Below are 19,941 nucleotides of genomic sequence, written 5' to 3'. Positions count from 1 at the left end.
GGATGGAACGGAAATTTTGTTTTTAACTTGTAAACATAGAAAACCATGAAAAAAGCAAAAATTTGAGCATAATGTTTGTTTGAACAAGTCAATAGTATTATGTTGTATGGAAGCTATATCTTATGCTAGTCAAAATCGTGACGTTTTTGTCCGTCGTTGACCAAGAACTTTGAGCACAAATGTCAAGATGAAAAAACATCGCACATTCAAGCACGAAAGAAATGTAACATGTTGCTTTTTATGTCTTTTCAACATATATTTGATTATATATGCAAATATGTGTGCAAATTCACAAAAAACTACACAAAAAAGGAAAATTGTATAAACTATAAAGAATTAAAGTAATCGATGTGGCCATCGGTAATTGGTTAAAGAGAATATATTGAAAATTCAACAATGTCATTTTCGTGTAAGAAAACCGAAAGCAAACATTTAAATGATTAAATCACACGCAATGGAAGTCAATGGTAAGTTTTAACTTTAAGCTTATGTTTTTCTCTTTTTATTTGAAGTATAACGACTTGCAAATCAAAGCGGGTGTTTGGTCCCCTTTAGAAAGAGACTTGCAGGGAATATTTCACCTAAACCTTATATGAATAAGTTTGTTTAATGTTTCATTAAAATGCCACTTTCCTTTTTAACAACAAAAGCTATAACAGGGTCATCTTTAGCCATTAGGTTATCCCGGATAATTACTTTATTCATCGATCGTTAAAAGAAAAAACACAACATTAGCCATTAGGTTATCCTGGATAATCAGACTTTATTTGTTGATCGTTAAAAGAAAAGACACAACAAAACCTATAACGTTTCAATATTATTCAAATTTTGTGGATTATCTACCAAATTGTTTAACTTGAAACAGGGTATAATCTTGAATTCATAATTTTACAATTTAAATCAACTTAATAAAATATACACAGTAAATGATAACCAATGTACATATTTTTCCGTTTGTCACTTGATTTTAAAAAACTTAATGTTTAAAAGTATATTAACAACATTTGAACAATACCTAAACTTGAGCAGCTTTGTTATTAGGAAAAAAAATTTTAAAACTTTATACTGAAACTTGATTAGACTGTATGTTGAGGACTAACTATGGGGCGTTATTAGAGCTACATAGGCTTGATACTGCCCCCAACCGCCATGCCGCAAACCCACAAGAATCAAAATTTCTTCCTTTTTTTTTTCCCTTTTAAAGTTAACACTAGTTAACCAACACTACTCAAGTTAAGGGGTGGGTTTGTTAAAGCCCCACCGTCAACATAAAAGTAACGTAACGCTTTAACTAGCATGTGCCATTTAGCCCGCAACATTTATATCTCATGATCTTTTCCTTAAAAGTTTATTAGAAATGAGCAGTGCCCTACATACTTGGATCCCCCAATATCCAAAAAAAAATACTTTATGTTGGATATAACTCATTTCCTAATAAACTTGTATCAAAATAAAGACCATATTAACAAACCCATGTCCAAAACCAACAGTTTGATTTCATATCTATCATTTGATTTTATAGTTTTCCTCTTCCTATATTGATCCAAATAGAAAAAAAAAAGATTCTCAAGTCTTAACAGAACCAGCTATAATTAGAGTTATAACTAGCCAGAACAGAGCTTCTCCAAAGCCATGTTTTCATCCCCACCAACAGCTTCCAGAGCACCCCTAACCATGCCTTCAGGGAATCCCATCTCCACAAGCTTTTGCACCTATCCGAACATAAAACGCGAATTAAGTTCTGTTATAATTAACAAAAAATCGAATAACTATGATAAAATGAAAAGGAGTACAACGAGCTGAAAGTTACTGACAGCATGTTAATGAAGCATTAAGTATTTGAAAATAGACATAATTGTGTTTTGGGTTGGCCCATCCTGACCCTTTGACCCGCTACCCAACCCGCCCATGATGCAGACTGTATACTTTACCTTCTCTTCAACCCCGAGAGATGATGCCTTTGCAAATGACTCAGTCCAGTAACGAGCGGTGCTTGCAAAAGTTTGATAGTCTTTCAGATACTGAAATACAAGGAAATAAAGTAAGCTAATTAAAGATCAAGTTTAATCATTTGACTACATCTCTAACGCGTGTTTTAATCATTGTTGTAAAAATCGCACTTAAGACACCGATTAATCAGAAATTGGAGGGCTACCGATTCGATTTCACCCAATTGGCTCCTAAAATCGGTACCAATCAAACCGGTAAAAATCAGTCAAAAATGGTCCTTACTAAATGCCAGTCAGTACCCCCACCGTCCGACTAGTGCCTCACGAGTTCTACAACACTGGTTTTAGTCTTTATAGAAAAAATAGACATAAATGTATACATTATTATGTCCAACGTGACAAATATAACATGAATCAATTTTGGATTAGAAAAGAAAAACAGTTGATAAATGTTATACCTGTTGTGCGACGACAGCATCTTGTGGATCATCAGGTTCAGGGGCCGAAAGCAAGGCCTGGATAGAGAGAAGTGCCGTCTTCAAAGTAAGGGCTGGGCTCCACTGATCCTTCAAAATGTCCAAACAGATGGCCCCACTTTGGCTGCTAATGTTCGGGTGCCTTCAACAACGAATCAACAATTAGGATTACGTATGAAATGTATGACGAAACCAATAAGGAATACGTATGAAATGTATGACGAAACCAATAAGGATTACGTATGAAATGTATGATGAAACCAACATAAACCTACAAACAAGATACCATACCAAAATACCAATCCTAGACCCATCATAATCTATTTAATGTCCATAACTGCAGCATATTCACACTCAAAACCATACACTATTCAAACACGTTATACCATGTATATAACATTATAAGTTTATAGCCATCAATAATATAATCAATATAGCATCTTCCAGTAATACCAAATTCGGATATAGAACTACGCAAGGAAGCCGCTTTAAAGTTAGAACACAGGTATAAGTGTAACATTATGCTAAATTCCTTTCAGCCCTAAATAGCAATGACGCTTTTCTACTACGGCCTAGAAATACAAACAAGCCGAGCTGCTTGCGAGCTACTCGAGCTCGGATTAATAAAGAGCTTGAAATGAGCCGAGCTTTTTCGATTGAGTCAAGCCCGAGCCTCAAATAAAGCTCGTTTAGTATCGAGCCCGAGCTCAAGACTTGTATGGGAAGCTCGTTTAGGCTCGTCAAGCCTTAACGAGCCTCGTGTATTTTAAAGATCCCCCCCCCCCTCTTTTGGACCACTATGTATTAATTTTTCATTGCACAACCGAGTTCAAGCTGAGCTTTGGCTCGTTTAACGTGCTACACGAGCTCGATCCAAGCTTAGGCTCGTTATAGGTTTTTTTTCAAAATATACAAACAAAATTAAAAACATTTTCGAACTAATTAATATATAATAAACGAGCCAGGCTCGAGCGCAGCCCAAGCTTGAAAAAAAACAACTTTCTACACGCGTTCAACGATCCATTAGAAAATAATGACAAATGAAGAGAATGTAACCATTCTTACCAAACTTTAGTTGCAAATTTCATCCTTGGTGGCTCGAACGGGTACGCATCTGCAAAATAAAAAAGAAAACAATCAATTACACAGCATAAATTACTTGATGAATGAGTTAATTATGCTATAATCATCCCTACGCAAATCAAAATTCGGTGATTGAACTATGCAATTGATGGTACATGCTATGAATTACGAAATGAAATAGAAATACGATAAAAGCCCTAAAATTGAGTGACATTACATACCAGGCAAATCGATGTCGATCTTGAAGGTTCCGCCTTCGTACGGAGTGCCGATCGGACCGGGGATTGAGCCGGCGAGATTGATGAGATTGTCGGATTTAGGGGTTACGCTGATACCAGACAGATTGACGTCTTTGTTGCATTCTTGAAGCTCCTTTTGAACTCTACCGAAATCCAACATCTTAACACACACAGACACAGTGTTGCTGTGTTTAGGGTTTACGAATGGATATATATTTGTGGTTGATTCGGTGATTGGGAAATAATGAATGTCATAAAGAAAGCACACGCAAAGTGAAGAGGTAGGTCCTTACCAACACAACATCATCTTTTCATATTTTCATTTTTACATTTTCTTTTTCTTTAAGAAACATAATCATTTTAAATCTGAAATTTGAAGTCACTTGAAATATATCACGAACGGGAGTCTCTCTCTTGTCTCTTGTGATGAGATTATAGGAACAACGGGTGTCCGTCTGGCCGACCCTCACTGGCTTTCTCATCATCTGGAATTCTCTGTTTTGTGGTTAGTCATTCGTTCGTGTTTGTTTCTCTTTGTCATTCTGCAAGGGCTCCATCGATGGGAAGCATAGAGATGGTCGAATGTAAGATACAACGATTGCTAAATATATTTGATCTTTTTTTTGGCGAGAAGATATCGAGAATCAGTTTCATGAAAATGAAATGTTCTTTCGAATTGATAAAAAGAAAGTGGTTGATCGTTGTCTGAGCAGTTATAGAATGTGTGCTTGCGGGGTTTTGTGACTAGAGATTGAACGGTGTAATAATGGTTATAGTTTTGTTTGTGTTCAATGATCATTGTATAAATGCGATAGGCGTTCTAGGTTACTAAAAATGTCTTCTTTTGTTTTTCTTTGTGTACCATGTTGAAATTGATTTTTTGATTGCGATGTTTGTTTTCTTAACGGGAAACACGTCTATAAGTTTCTAGTTATGGTAAAATATTGTTTTTTTAACTTTATGAGTCTCAAAACACTTATTAGGAACTAATAAAGGAGGGAGTGGCTGGATTTTTCGAACAATTAAAGAAGGTATGTAATTATGTATGCACTATTTGAAGAGTAGTCTTATTTGTGTGGTATGGGTGATGGGTCGTCATGTGACCATCATATAAGTTAAAATGCGACAGGTTCTTTAGATAGCATGATTATATATTTATGTAATAGATGAATAAAAATTGATATGCGTTTATTAGGTAACTATTAGAAATAAATTAAAAACTAAGCCCTATTAGATAACATTATACTCACACTCTAAAATCAATTACTTGTATCTACGTGGTCTTATTTGCTTTTATTTTAGAACGATGATTTTCTTGTATTTAGGTTACCATACCTTTTAACTTTGGAGAGCCCCAATATCCCACTCTGACCATACTATGTTGTCATAACCGGGCCCACACTGATTTAAGAGTTTGGCTTGGGCGTTCCTTTAGGAAACCATACCGTCAACTGCCACTTGACAGTCGTTGTGTCACCACTAGAGCATAACTCTCTGGCGTAACACATGGTGGGATGAAAACCCGGGTAGGCTCAGGGTTCGAACTGACAACCTTTACACAAGGCTAGCTCAAATCCTTAATTGCCAATATCCACCCAAAAGTAACAAAAGTAGGATTGGAACTTTTAATTTCTACTGAATAACCCAAGCCTTCTATAACTATTTTCACACTAATATTTGAAAAGAATAAAAAACTATGTATTCTATATTTCTATGTATTTTTGTAGGAAAACAAAATGGGCCTTTAAAACCTTCAAGCCCAGTTTTAGAAATTAATTTATGGCATTGCAAGGTATCGACCGTTAAGGAAAAATTAGAAAACCAACCTTGCACATTATATTAATCTGTTTTCAGAACATCAACTATATAGTAAACCTTCAAGCCCAGTTTTAGAAATTAATTTATGGCATTGCAAGAAATAAATCTTGCATTGCTTGCGAAGTGGTGGTGGAGATTTAAAAACGAAAAAGATGGAATGTGGAGGAAAATTGTGTGGGCGATTCACCATTTGGATAGGTCTTGGTCTTTTATTCCGGCGAAGGTGTCGATCCCGGGTCCATGGAAATATATAGTAAATATTAATAAGGAACTTCTTAAATACGGGCTTGACTTATCAAAGAGGATTGGAAAGGAGGTGAATAATGGGAATAATACTTCATTTTGGTTTGATTGTTGGTGGGGTGATACTCCATTTATTTCCAATGTTGTTCGCACTCGAAACTAGAAAAGGTTGCATGGTCTCTCATAGACTTGTGATGTACGAGGGTGAAATTTGTGGAAATTGGGGCTAGAGCAGACAACCTGCTGAGGAAAATGAGGTGGGTGAATTAAGGTTATTGTTGATGTGCTGTCAACAGGTGGTGTTGGGAGATGGTATGGATAGATTGGTGTGGGATTTTGAGGATAATGAAGGATTCTCAGTGAGAAGTTTGATTAGGGATCTAGATGAGCTTAAACCTCATGATGAGAATTATGTGATGGAATGGAACAATTGGGTTCCTAAAAAGGTAGGAATTCACGCTTGGAGAGTGGAAATGGGCTGTATTCCAATTTTGTTAGAGCTTCTTAAAAGAGGTATTGTGGTGACGAAGGCGGTATGCCCGATATGTGAAGAAGAGTTGGAGTCGACGGAGCATTTGGTGATCTCGTGTCAGTTCGCTCAAACTCTATGGAGTGTAATCTCATCGCGGTGTAAGGTGTCTTCTATTTTTGCTTTCTCGGTTAAAGACTTGTTAGATTTACATCGGTTCTCCTATTTCCCAAAGCGGAAAGCAAAAGCGTTTAATGCGGTGTGTTTGACGACGATTTGGTGCATTTGGCGCGCGCGAAATGCTCTTGTGTTTGAAGGTAAACAGATTAATATTAATAATGTGGTTGGCGAGATTAAGGCGCTAACTTTTTTATGGGTAAAGAACCGAGGAAAGAATCGAAGTCTCACATGGGAGGAGTGGCGGGGTTTTAATTTCATGTTATAACGGACGTGTGTTCGAGAAGTGTATCTCATTTTGTTGGTGTTTATTGTGGTATAACGGATGGGGGTGGTTTTTGTTTTTTTGTTCGTTGCTAGTGTCTTGCTTGTAATGATAGTTTTTATATTAATAAAGTTTTGACTGGTTGTTAAAAAGAAAACTATATTATAAAATATATCTAGTAAATGATACATGAAAAGAAGCATACATATACGGTTAATAATTAAAGAAAAATGATTGGTTTGCTGCATCTCTATAATCATTTGCAACTTGAATTGTTCTTGCTACATATAGAACACTCACTTATGGTAATGCAAAACTCATTCATGGTAAGTTTTCATCCATGCCAAACAAAAGCCAACTGGACCACCGTGTATTTTTTTGGACAGATGGACCCATCAGTAAGATGGGTAAATAATGGTGATTATATATGTTTTTGGTAGATGGACTCATGGATATAAATTACAATAAGGTTACTATATTTAGGGGCATAAACTAAAAATCCCAATTGAGCCTCTTGATGAACATAATTTTAACCAAATAATCTTTCACATTATCGATCTCGATCTATCCCGGCAACCACAAACTAAAACTAAAGTCTCACACACATTGGTGGATGAAGAACCGGGCGAAATATCTAAATGGAAATTTTGGTTAATTTCAGTTTTAGTGTTCTTCAATCTTCGTGAATCATTGAAGGTTTGGTGTTTGTATAAATTCATTGTAGCCTCTTGCTGGAATTAGTAGTTTTTCTACCTTTTTAAAAATATTTTGCAATAAAAAAAATCAACCTAATATTTTTTGACGCAAGAGATAATTTATAGCTTCTTTTGTATCAAAAATATAATTTATCTTCCGCATGGATAATTAAATGAGGTAAGAAAATAGTTTACTTTAGGGTATTTGGCATTCAACTTTGTTTACGTTGTCGATGCTCGTTTGCGACTCATGTTTATATATTTTTCTGCATGTTCTTTTTTTATTGATGACCGCACAAAGAAAAAGAAAACAAACATCGTTTGTCAAATTTGTAGTTCCATCAATATTAATAAACTATATTTTGATTTTTTAACAACTACACGCATCCATCTATTCCAATAAACTATACCACCTAGTAAAGGCCGGAATGTCTAATACTTATATTGCTAATTTCAGTCGCTACAGATCAGATCGTTTCTATTGATGCCATATTTTGAATGCTATTTATGAATGTACTAGAAAGGTGCCCGCGCGATGCGGCGGGATACAAAAATATCAGTAATCATGATGGGTGTTCAAGGTTCGTTTGAAACCTTGAAAACGTTTAAACCAATCACCACTCTTGGTCAGCTGGTTTCTGAATGTACAAACCATAGCAAACGGTTTGGTTTACGATTTATACCAAAAATCGAACATATAAAACCGGATAAAACTGTAAACTAATTATTAGCTCCATACGTGAAACCAAACCGTTAGTAATGATTCAGTTTAATTTTTCAACCTTTCAGTTTCGGTTTTCAATGAAAAAAAAATCAAACCAACGGTTTAGCTCACGGTTTAATTTAGAAATCGTTAAACCGATTTGTGAACGCTCATATGTAATGTGTTAATTTTTTTTAGTTAAACAACCTATAGCAATACCATACCCAAATTAAAGGCAATAAAATGCTCATTTTTATGGTGCATTTTCAAAAAAAAAATATATTAATGTACGAAAAAGTTACGGCAGTTAGAAAATCGTTAGTGGGAAGTTGGTTTACAATTAAAATAAAAAAGGATACATGGGTAAAGATGAAGGTTCAAAGTTGTAACTATTTCTTAAATTTACAAAAGTTAAGTAAAGTTGAGCAATGTTATAACTATTTCTACTATTTCTATGCATATTTTCTAATGGACAAGTTTGCCTATATCTTACATGCTATAGAATGTATACTTTATGCTTTACAAATTGCAAATTATTTAAAAAGTATGTGTCTTAATTTGCTCATATATCTTATATTATATATATTATAGATTAAATATAAATGGTAAACAAATATCGTTCTTCTACAAGTTGGATTGGACCAACCAGTCGGAATGGAATGTTTACATAACTTGTTTTGTTGAGTTCATTTGACCACCTCTTATATAAACCGGTGAACCAGACGGGATGGTTACATATGATTTTTTCTTATTTTTTTATTTGGGTTGGTTTAAAAATTATATGGGTTGATTTGGGTAATCTATTTTAACTGAAAGCGTCAAAATGAGTCACTAGAAATTCCATTTTGTTATTTTCGGGTCAAAATTGGTCGACAAATTTAAAGACGTGGATTAGTGTACTAAGGAAATGTGATAGGTTCATGTCGGATAATTTTCGGCACAAAACAGGTTTTGAATTGGAACGAGTTCGGTTCAGGTTTTGCCTCGGAACATGTTAAGGCCTGTTTAGACACGAAAATTAGCAGGTAAATTCGTGTCTACTTGTTTAATACACGAAACATGTTAAGACCTTACATGTTACCTGCAGAAGTCATATAAACACGTATCATACATTCATGTCTCGTGTATAAATTGCCACACAAAATTATGTGTATTTGTATTAAGAAGACAACTTAAATAATATGATTGAAAACAATTGAATTGAAATTTACCAATTGAGAAAAGAGTTGACCAATAAGTCTCCAATCCATGACCAAAATTCCCCAATTAAAGCCCATCTCTTTCTTTCATTTCCACTATAAATATTAAATACACACCCTCTAGTCTTCACCTACACCTCCATCCCATCCCATCTCCAAAATCAACCATGGAAACCGAAACCAACAACTCCGGTGACCTCAAACCCCAACCAAACACACATTCCACTTTCACGGCTTCCGAAATCTCACTCAGAATTACCGCCGCCGCCACTTCACTTACCGCCGCCTGTCTGATGTTCAACAGCCGTCAGTCCAAGGTGCTGTACGGGACGCCTCTCGACGCACGTTACACTTACACTCCTGCCTTGAAGTACACGTTTATTTTTTCTCTGTCTTTTGCTTGAATTATTTTTACCAATTACGATGATGTTTTTTTAAGGTTGTTTTTTTTTTTATTTTCAGGTTTTTTACTGTGATGAATGTTGTTGTTTGTGCATTGTCTGTGTTGTCGTTGCTGTCGGTTTTTATGCTCGTCCGTAAATTCTCAAGCTCGGTTAATTATTTCTACCTGTTCCTTCATGATTTGGTAACATCTTCTACTTCATTTCCAATTATTTAAAGTAGTTTTTTTAACAACTAATATTTGCTCATAAATTAACTAACCTGTCAAGTATGGGATTTGAACCATCCACCCTTAAATATAGCGGGCACCTATTACACTATCAAATACTGTTAGACCAAATGTTATTTAGTGATTTATTTAGTTGTATATTTTTTTAAACATTATTTTTATGTTTTAACACATTTATGTGATTAACATATGTTTCAAAACATTGACCTGTTTAATATCTACAATATATATAAACTAAACCTTTAAAAGCTTTCTGGTTGCTCCCTGCAAGCCACCTGATTGCCTTATTTTTAAATGGAGACTTCTTATGAACTTGACTCAAATTTATGGGTATAAGTCTTACCAAACCCAGATAGCTCTTAAACGAGTTATACCATCTCATTAAATTAAAAGATAATCACACCAAATATTTGATGTGAAAATCCTATAAAATAGGGATATATTAAAAATTAATATATGATTTTTTAAAGATATTATGTATAATTAAAAAACAATTTCATTTTATAGTAAAAAAAATAAGCGGGTCTTGTGTCTCCCCAAACTCAAATAACTTGTAAATCAGGTTATAACATCTCATTTATTTGTGAAACTGTTTTATCATCAAACCCTAAATATATTATTACATTTCTTACAATAAAGAAAATTAAAATCACTTGGTTGCGGCGCAGCTTGTTGCCCGCTTACCTGCCACTTCATTGTAAATCGTTTGGTTGGTTTTATCATTAAAATCTTAAAAATGAATAGTAAAAAACGCAAAATATAAAAAAACTCCTGTAATACAGGGGATAAAACCTAGTTTATACATATATTTTGAGGTATCCCACTTGGTAGAGGTATTTGTCTTTCAGATGAGAAGTCTTATGTTCAAACTTGAGCAAATGCGTAGTTTGGTATTATTACGCATAGGAGTAGGTGAAATATTTGCGGTTAAATAAAAAGTAAATCCCTTTAGTTTGTGCCACTTTGGAACTCACACAGTTTTTTCAAATAGGGAAGACACCTTTATTGCTTCTATGTACAATGAAACCCTCGTCTCCCATATCTATTGTTTTTTGTAGGTTTACATCAGTTACATAACTAGTTTTGGGTTGTGATATACAGTTGATAATGGTATTGTTGGCGGGTGGAATCGGAGCCGCGACTACCGTTGCACAAGTGGGCAAGTATGGAAACAGCTATGCGGGTTGGATGCCGATTTGTGACAATTTTGGGAAATTTTGTCATAAAGTAGCTCCTTCTTTGATCTTGGGTTACCTATGTTTGTTTTGTTATTTGGTTCTTGCCATCATATCGGCTAATAAGGCGAGACAAATGAAGGTTTAAATAGTGGCAAGTAAACAAACTACTAGCTTAGTTTAGTGATGGTGGTGTTTTAAATTAAAATGTTTATTTATTTGAATGAGTGTTCATGCTTCAAATGTTCAATAAATATCTGCATGTGCATGGAGTCTAGCTGCCCCTTGTGTCTTAAAGTGTGACTTTGAATATAGGTACTTTGAACGATGGTTTAATATAGCTCTTTACATTCGTGCATTCATTGTAGTGTTAAAAGTGATTCAATATTATTTTTTTATTACCAAACGTAGGCCACATGAAACTTGTTTTTCAATATTAAGATCATAACCATCCTTTCATTTAAAAAACCTTATAAACTAGTACAATCAGTTTTCAGAGCCATTACTAACACAACAACCATTGCCTGTTCTTTTTGTCCCGAGTGTTTGATCGTTATCCTCCGTATCAAACATGAGCCTTACCTATAGCATTACAATGTAAATGATAGAATAATCATCAATCATGTATAAACCTCACTAGATACTATATTGCATCTATAGCCTAGAAAGATACACTCATTTTGGGCCTTACTGGTTGGATTAGCAGCTGGTGGTGGTGTTTTATCATTTGGTCACTCCGTATAGAATACCTAGACAATTCTGTGTTTGTTGGCCAATATTCTTTTATAATAATTATTGCAAAGCAAAAACCAGAGAAAAAAGGTTTTTTAAATGTGTAGTATGTAACATTTATATGTAGCAAGTTGCAATCAATCTGGGCGTTGCGACGGCGGAATGCCAAGAATTGGTTGATATTGGTTCGGATTTCTAACTTCTACATTAAAGCAGTAAGTACAGGATGAATTTTTTACAAAAATGTGAGAAGGTAAAAATTTATTTACCAAAATGGTTGATTTGAAAACTATTACCAAAATAGATACACTTATTTGTGTAACCTTATTTCTAACTTCTGCATTAAAGGAAGTTCAGGATTGTATATATAACTTTTTGAGTGAACTGCAGTTTTCGTCCCTGTAGTTTGTCTAAATCTGTGGTTTTAATCCAATAGTTTTAAATCTGCGTTTTTCGTCCATGTGGTTTCATTTCACTTGCAATTAAACCCGAATTCACTAATCACGTTAAGTCTGGTCGTTAAACCCATCAGCGTGTCCTTCACATGAAAGACAGTTTTGTCCTCCAAAATACACCCCAGCCCCTCACGTGAAGGGGCTTGTGGAATTAGGATTGGAGTTTATTTGGAGAGAAAATAGACAAAACTGCCCCTCACATCAAGGACATGCTGATGGGTTTAATAACCAGACTTAACGGGATTAGTGAATTCGGGGTTTAATTGCAAGTGAAATGAAACCATAGGGACAAAAATTGCAAATTTGAAACTATTAGACTAAAATCGCAAATTTAGACAAACCATAAGGATGAAAACCGCAGTTTACTCTAACTTTTTTAAAATTGATGGGTTATTTGTGTAACCTTCGAGTGAGAGATTTTATGAAACCAGTGGTGGGCCACACCCACAACATAGATTTTTAAGTCGATTTCATAAAAATATATTTTTTCGACCATGTAACAAATAAGGGTGTTTGGGATTCCTTATTTTACCTCTTTATAACTTTTTATTAAGTTAATAAGTTACAATATTGTAACTTATGAAACTTATTCTCACAATATAAACAATCCCAAACACTTTATTACTTTTCAAAAAGTTAATAAGTTATAAGTTGGTGAAAATATGCAATCCCAAACATCCCCGAAATATCCTGGATTCACCATTATATGCTAGATACATTATATGAAAATTATTGACATCAAGATAGCAAATCTAAGTCAATTAAGAATCTAGTAAGACTCATGAAAGCATATAGAAAAAAAAAAGAAAAAGAAAAAGGCACACATGGTCAAAAAAACCACCAACTGACATAACCTCCAAAATCTTCAGAACCAGATAACCAACACATAATTAACGTTTTTAACACCTAACCTTCATTAAAAATATTCAGAATCAGACAACCAACACATATCTAACGTTTTCAACACATAACATCCATCAAAATATTTAGAACCAGATAGCTAACACATATTTAATGTTGTTAGTGCATAACCCCCATCAAGACATTCAGAGCCAGATAACTAAGCTGTTTGTCCCATTCTTCTCGGTTCGTTCTTGTGATTTTCTGCTGGGCTTTACAGTTTTAGTTTGATGAAATCTGCGGTGCAGAGACCTTGGTTCCTTGGTCTTCATATCAAAACCACGGATGCAAACATATCCTGCACAAAACATAAAGCCGACAGTGTGCCTGCAAAAATGTCAGCATCATACAGTGTGCATGTTTGCGGCGGTATGGCATGAGAGGTGTAAATATACCTTTCAAAAAGCATTCTTGTCTTTCCTTAAATGTCATCCCTGGATTACATAATATACAAGTTATCATCAACTATGCTATACTACAATTTTAAAATTTTCTACCTTCGGATATACTTGAGATAGAGGTTCCACAATAAAGTGTCCTTTTTGTTAAATTGAAAAGCAACTTTCGGGGCATAACAATTGGGTATTTGCTAGTATAATCATCTGCAAACACCTGCATATATGTGAACCCTTATATATATTATGCCACCTTTTTTTCTACCAAATCAATCAAATTAAACAAAAAGGGAAAATGCCTCGTTAGTCTGGAAGTATGTTCCATCCAATGGAAAGGAACCTCTTGTTGCCGTTCGACGTGGTACCTGTTTAATTGTTTATATGTCCATTTTTTAATACAAAAGAGCCTAAATCTTTGAATAAAAACAATATTAGAGATTAAAATAACCGACACGTACCAAAAACGTTCCAAGCATTGTTTCTTCTTGCTGCGAACCACTTGATTTGTCAGCTAACGGATAAATAAGTAAATACAATCTTAAGTTATTCTGGTTGTGAAGATGGAATACCTAAAGAAACTTTTAATTTTTAATCTAAATTAATAATAATAATTTTATCTACCTGGTGGCCATACAGCAAGCAAGGATTTTCATCATTAGGGTCTCTTTCATCCAACTGTAACACAAACTATGCACAAAAAAATCAAATCAATATACATGAATACATATTTAAAGCTGGAAGCCACTAACCCGTTGCACAAGAGGATGTGTATCAGGAAGCTCATAGCTGCATTGCGTATACACACCGATTATTAGGACAAATGTTACTATAATGATAAAAAAAAAACAGTAATAAGTTGACTAAAATTGGTTACATACACTTGGTGTTTTGTCCTTAATCGAGCTGCAGTCTTATGAGCCATAGGACCGAGGCAAAGATCTTCAATATCTACTAGTTCAGGAGTGGACAACACACGTGTAGTTGGAACATATGTCTTTTCACCGCTGCTGTACCATCATTTAGTAACAACTGCGAGTTGTTGGTGTTGGCATAATTTATAATTTATATGTGATAATTTAAGAATCGCCGAAAACAAACCGTATGGATGCACTAGCAAAATGCTTGCACTCATTCTTCAGAGGACAAGAATTACAATTTGGTTTCGTCTTGGTGCAAAACACCTGTATAATTTTAAAATATAAAGTATACACAACACACAATAATAAATCACTAAATAATAACCATTGTTTGGTTTTCTATTTCATTTTCAAAAATATATATAATGATTGTTTTACGTTCAAAATCTAAATGTTTTAGCATACCTTTCCAAAAGTAATCATTTGATAGTGAAGCTCGTATCTGCATTGCATCACATATTAGTTTGTGTGGATGGTATAATGTAGTAGAATAAGTCAGCAATAATTAAGAGAAAACTATGTACAATGTGTCGACATCAAGGATAGACAGCCTCCGTGAAAGATATTCTTGAACATCTTCATTGTTAGGGTACCTTGCACAAATTATGTTGTCATAAGAACAAATGCATCAGTACACGCACACACATATTTTAACATGAGAAGTTTAAGTATATATTAGAGTGATTATGCTAACACTTGAGTAATCGTTACTATGCTATAGTTTTTAGCCACCGTTGTTATGCTACAAAAAATATTTTTATTATTACTCTAGTTCAAAACGATAGCGTAATCATAGTTTCTCTAGTGTTAGCATACTCTAATGCCTCTTGCACTTCTCACGTTAAAAACTGTTTGTACCACATCCCACCCATATGTATAATTATATACAATAGTTAATTGAAATGGGATTCTCACTTGTTTAGCTGATGTAACAGAACACCATCAGGAAGCGGCTCAAGTGGGACCCATCCCAAACGCACTACTGTTCTACACATGTCGGTCAACCTTGTAAAACAAACCATGGAAAATGTAATTCATCATATGATCAATATATTCCCATCCCATTGGAGGCTTAGAATTTAAATTACTATTCATAAGAAACAAAAAAGCTTACAGGGAATGCACGTTGTCGTAGTGTCAATAACCGCAGACAGTCTGTGCTTTTTATACCTAGTCCATATACTTCCATAAAGTAATGCCTACGGGTATATGCATTTAACTCACTTGATTACAAATCAAACCATGATTACACCAAATTAACTCAGGAGCTGGAGAATCTTACTTTGCTTCTTCAGCCGTGGCGTTTCTTAACCACTCTAGATCAATAAGCCCCGTCTCATCATCATATATGCTATCAAGGAACTCCTACACCACATAGAAACCATTTCTTTAATCGTATATACGGTTACACACATATATGATATATATATAGAGAGAGATTTCTTTATACTCTTAATTACCTGAATTCGCTTTGCAATCCTATTATTCATGCCTCTTCTATCGATGGTCTTAGAGATCTTAGAATGTTCTGCAGTTCTTACTGCGTCCCAGTTTATGGTATGTTCGGTGTGTTTTCCCGTTACGATTTGATTTGGGAATTTTGCAGCAAGATTCATGAATGCAGAACTAACCAAGATTGCATGTGTAATAATATCAGGTGAAGAAATATATATTAACTATACATGACAACAACTAAACTTACGTTGATGAACTGTCTGTTGCATTTTGGGTTAGGAAAGCACCAACAACAGAATCCACAACAGAACCTTTCCAGCCCATGAAAGGCCTATATCCTGTTAAAATATAAACTTTTTAATACATTTTGACGGAATTTTATAAATAAGTTGATGGGATTATGAAAACATATATAGCTTAAAAGGTTTAAGTAACCAAATTGGTGATTAAGATTACCTTGAACCGAGCGCATGGAGCAGATGAAGGATGAAGCCCTTCGTCTGAATAACTCCTGCTCTTCCTTCAACAATTTCTTACCTTCTATCATGTACATAATCAAAATCAAACAAATAAGTAAGGGAAATAAGTAAGGGGGTGTTTGGGATTTCTTATTTTACCTCCTTATAACTTTTTGTCATAAGTTAGTAAGTCAGAATATCCGGACTTATTAGCTTATTGTCTCACATTATAAGAAATCCCAAACAACTTATTAGCTTTTCAAAAAGTTAACAAGAATTTACATGCAATACCTTGGATTCATTTATTTGATGAGTCTAGGGGCGGCCCGACCCACATGTGCGGGATGGGCAACTACACATGGCCCATTTTTTGGGGGGCCATAATTGGTAAAAAAAAGTTTATATGTTTTATATGTAAATTTATTTTAAAACAAAAGGCTAGAAATAGAAAAACCTACAAATAGTCTTTGATACAATGGAAATAGTGTTGTTTATGAAACAAAAAGTTTTGGGTTCAATTTATGAGGGTGACATTCTCATATAAAATAAAATTAAAAACTTTTCTCTGGGTATGAGCATTCTCAACAGCTCCCCTAAACTTGTGCGAGAGATCTTGCAAATTATAAGGTGAGGTTACTAGTGGTCATGAGTGCGAATTATAGGGTAGAGAGAGAAATACAGTGACTTTTTTTAAATTTGGGGAAACATTGATTGCCCTAATTTATTTTTTAATATTTGGTGTATTGGTCGTGAACAGAGGAGTGAGAAAATTGTAATAAAAAAAATATAAAAAATATTATTTAATTAAACAAGAGAGAAATGTAACGATTTTTAGTGTAATTATAAAGATTGGGACAGGATCTGCAAGGCATTCTCTTGACCCTGAAATGTATTTTAAGGGATTCTCGCGGACGGCCTGGATGATGACTACTCTACATACATAGAATATAATCAAAAAGTAATGAAAATCAATCTTAACAAACAGCGAGTAGAAAGGTTCATTAATGTACTTACTAACTTGGTTTTCATCTTCAATGTAGTTGACTTTTCGGGTAAAACAATGGCCACTCCTGGTGTAAATGTTCATCGTTTTTGTCTTTGTCTTAAGGGAGCCAAAGTCCAGAAGTCTCAGGCAACAAGTGTCTGGGGAAACTTTAGGCTTGAACTTGTTATAAGTTTGCGAGTACTTGACTCTTTTGTTTGACGACTCTTCACTTTCTGGGATCGGAGTGCTTGGCGGAATAATGTTATTGCCGGACCGAGTGTTGCCTGCACACATTAATAAACTATCAACCTTTGCACAAGTTAAATAAAATGAAAATGAATGAAGAAGGAGTACGTTGGTTCTTCATTTGATTACTATTTTGCTGAAACACACAAACAAATGAAGAAAGTAAGAAAGCTTCTAGGTGTTGATGATCACATGCAACACTCTGTAATGTAATGATGGTAAGATAAATGGCGGCACCATCTGTCTCATCGGTTAATTAGTGGAGAGGCACCTTTTGATTACAAATGGCACAAGTTTAATCACTAGTTAAAAATTTATTATTGAACTTATTTCTCTTTGGTTTTAACATACATAAACTTTTATTAATTTTTTGTATTTACACATATTGATTTGAAGGTATGTATATATGTATATCTTTTGGTTGTTAATTAACTAGCTAGATATGTAACCTTCGTAAAACTTTTCTATTTCATTATGCTCGCAATAGTAAACGAAAGTGAAATGTAGTTGTATTTTTAATAGCGTAACGTATAAACTCGGCTACCAAGCTTGCGCACTGCGGCGGCCAATGGTGAACCTTGGGCAAAGGCATCCGGGAGAGGGAACGAAAATACGTATAAACATTTTTGTAATCAAGAGGGCCTGGCTCAAAATTTTCGGACGAAAACAGATAAAATTATATTACTACACAAAAAAATTGAGTGGGTCGGGGCCACCCCTGCCCTAACCATCCTTCGCCTTTGATGACGGGCACCAAACAAAAGATAAAACTAGAAAGAGGGTTCGGTTAATTGATCAGATAAATAGATGAGTTAATAAAAAAAGATATAAAAATGAATAGAATAATAAAAAAGATGTAAAAGTAGCTTTAAAATGTAACCACATATGCATACAAAAAGTAAAACACATATGCATACAAATATACAATACTACTTAATAATTGTATATGTATATAAATTCAGCTTTTTTAATATATTTTTATTTTATCTTTTCTGTTTTATTTTTTTTCTATACAAATAAGTTTTAAGAAAACCAAAACTTTTGTTGACTCAGAATGGTTTTTAACATTTTTGTTCACTGAAATGAAAAACAATTTTAATTTGTTTCATCAAAACATTATTTAATCAACAAATAAGCCACAATTTGTTTCATCAAAATTATTAATCGCTTTCATTTTTGGTTCACTATATATACACAAAACTTTGATTCATTATATTTACACAAAACTTGATCATTCAAACATACATATATATATATAACGAGAAAAAGACTTCAGCAATCGATCTATCATACGCCCATTAGAGCATAGGGAGTTATTCAGTTTCTTCCCGTTTTTTCCATTTTATCTTGTATATTGCATTAACGCCACGTTAGTGATTTTTTCTTCGGTTTCTTTCCACTTTTCCCTGACTAGTAGGGTGTTGCCCCATTTTGTCGCAACTTTTCTCGTTTTAATTCATTTTTAAAATAGAAAAATAAAAGTAAATTTAAATAAAATATTAAAATTTAACTATTACTATTAAAATTATATATAACCAAATGGGGGTTTTCATTTGCTTCCATAGGCAGCCTCTCAATCCTCGATGCTAATTTATGAGCAAACCGATCCTAAATGTTCTCCACTTCCTTCAAAAGAAATGGTGGGAAGATCCCGCTGACACTCGAAATAACGGCGACGGTAAATTAGATGTGTTTTGAATTTCTCACCTAAGTGAGAAGGAATCAGAAATGGCTTAAATTGATTTCCGAGAGAAGGTGAGAAGATTGATGGTGGTAGGAAAGTACTACACTTTAGGAAGGTGGTTTTTAATGGTCAAATCCACACAAAATGGAAATGTGACAAACCATTGTGTCCATAGTTTGATACTCGGTTCTTACCATTACTTTATTATCATTCAATGGATAGACTTGCCTTTTGTGTGTGTTGTTTAGCTGAAAACCCACTTTAAAACCATAATAAAATTGAATAAATAGATATTGGCCAAGATCTCAATGCCAAAATATGCAAATTCAAGAGAATTGGCTTCAAATCAAGAGTTACACTTCAATCATCATTCCGTGGAGTAGCAGTCAAGATCAATTTGTGACCATCAGAACACCAAAATATATACTTCTCAAGATACTATCTTTGCAAATTGTGAATTTGTGATTAACACATGAGGAATAGAAAAAAGAAAAGCATAAAAGAATCACTTTAAATAGGAGTCAACATTTGTCCACTTCAAATGTCAAAAGGTCAGAATTATTAGGTTCATAACAAGTAGAAAAGTGAAGTT

At 34.2% G+C, this 19,941-nt stretch overlaps 3 protein-coding genes across 3 annotated transcripts; 2 read left to right on the top strand and 1 right to left on the bottom strand.

Moving 5' to 3' along the window:
• Positions 1–1,457: 1,457 nt before the first annotated feature.
• LOC143540609 (ubiquitin-conjugating enzyme E2 27-like) lies at positions 1,458–3,907 on the bottom strand. The gene is made up of 5 exons (XM_077033624.1): positions 3,730–3,907; positions 3,491–3,539; positions 2,408–2,567; positions 1,932–2,021; positions 1,458–1,712 (listed from the first exon to the last, which is right to left on the bottom strand). The coding sequence occupies exons 1-5, from the start codon at positions 3,905–3,907 to the stop codon at positions 1,605–1,607; spliced, it is 585 nt and encodes a 194-aa protein (XP_076889739.1). The 3' UTR covers positions 1,458–1,604.
• Positions 3,908–5,650: 1,743 nt separating this feature from the next.
• LOC143540582 (uncharacterized) lies at positions 5,651–6,722 on the top strand. The gene is made up of 2 exons (XM_077033600.1): positions 5,651–5,881; positions 6,105–6,722. The coding sequence occupies exons 1-2, from the start codon at positions 5,651–5,653 to the stop codon at positions 6,720–6,722; spliced, it is 849 nt and encodes a 282-aa protein (XP_076889715.1).
• Positions 6,723–9,480: 2,758 nt separating this feature from the next.
• LOC143540608 (CASP-like protein 1F1) lies at positions 9,481–11,294 on the top strand. Its single transcript, XM_077033623.1, has 3 exons — positions 9,481–9,686; positions 9,779–9,902; positions 11,049–11,294. The coding sequence occupies exons 1-3, from the start codon at positions 9,484–9,486 to the stop codon at positions 11,268–11,270; spliced, it is 549 nt and encodes a 182-aa protein (XP_076889738.1). The 5' UTR covers positions 9,481–9,483; the 3' UTR covers positions 11,271–11,294.
• Positions 11,295–19,941: the final 8,647 nt, after the last annotated feature.

The sequence above is a fragment of the Bidens hawaiensis genome, unplaced genomic scaffold, assembly GCF_021521415.1.
Source record: "Bidens hawaiensis isolate Kalapana, Puna unplaced genomic scaffold, B.hawaiensis_p1.1 tig00012283_1, whole genome shotgun sequence".
In the NCBI taxonomy this organism is placed as follows: Eukaryota; Viridiplantae; Streptophyta; class Magnoliopsida; order Asterales; family Asteraceae; genus Bidens; species Bidens hawaiensis.
The sequence above is the reverse complement of the archived record's forward strand: the minus strand, read 5'-3'. Positions and strand labels throughout refer to the sequence as shown.

Excerpts from the sequence above, each read along its gene's own strand:
- LOC143540609 (XM_077033624.1), bottom strand. The coding sequence starts at position 3,907 with ATGTTGGATTTCGGTAGAGTTCAAAAGGAGCTTCAAGAATGCAACAAA. Across the intron at positions 2,568-3,490 it reads AAATTTGCAACTAAAGTTTG|GCACCCGAACATTAGCAGCC; the intron begins GTAAGAATGGTT and ends TCGTTGTTGAAG. Across the intron at positions 2,022-2,407 it reads ATGCTGTCGTCGCACAACAG|TATCTGAAAGACTATCAAAC; the intron begins GTATAACATTTA and ends CTTGTATTTCAG.
- LOC143540582 (XM_077033600.1), top strand. The coding sequence starts at position 5,651 with ATGGCATTGCAAGAAATAAATCTTGCATTGCTTGCGAAGTGGTGGTGG. Across the intron at positions 5,882-6,104 it reads CAAAGAGGATTGGAAAGGAG|GTGGTGTTGGGAGATGGTAT; the intron begins GTGAATAATGGG and ends TGCTGTCAACAG.
- LOC143540608 (XM_077033623.1), top strand. The coding sequence starts at position 9,484 with ATGGAAACCGAAACCAACAACTCCGGTGACCTCAAACCCCAACCAAAC. Across the intron at positions 9,687-9,778 it reads ACTTACACTCCTGCCTTGAA|GTTTTTTACTGTGATGAATG; the intron begins GTACACGTTTAT and ends TTTTATTTTCAG. Across the intron at positions 9,903-11,048 it reads ACCTGTTCCTTCATGATTTG|TTGATAATGGTATTGTTGGC; the intron begins GTAACATCTTCT and ends TGTGATATACAG.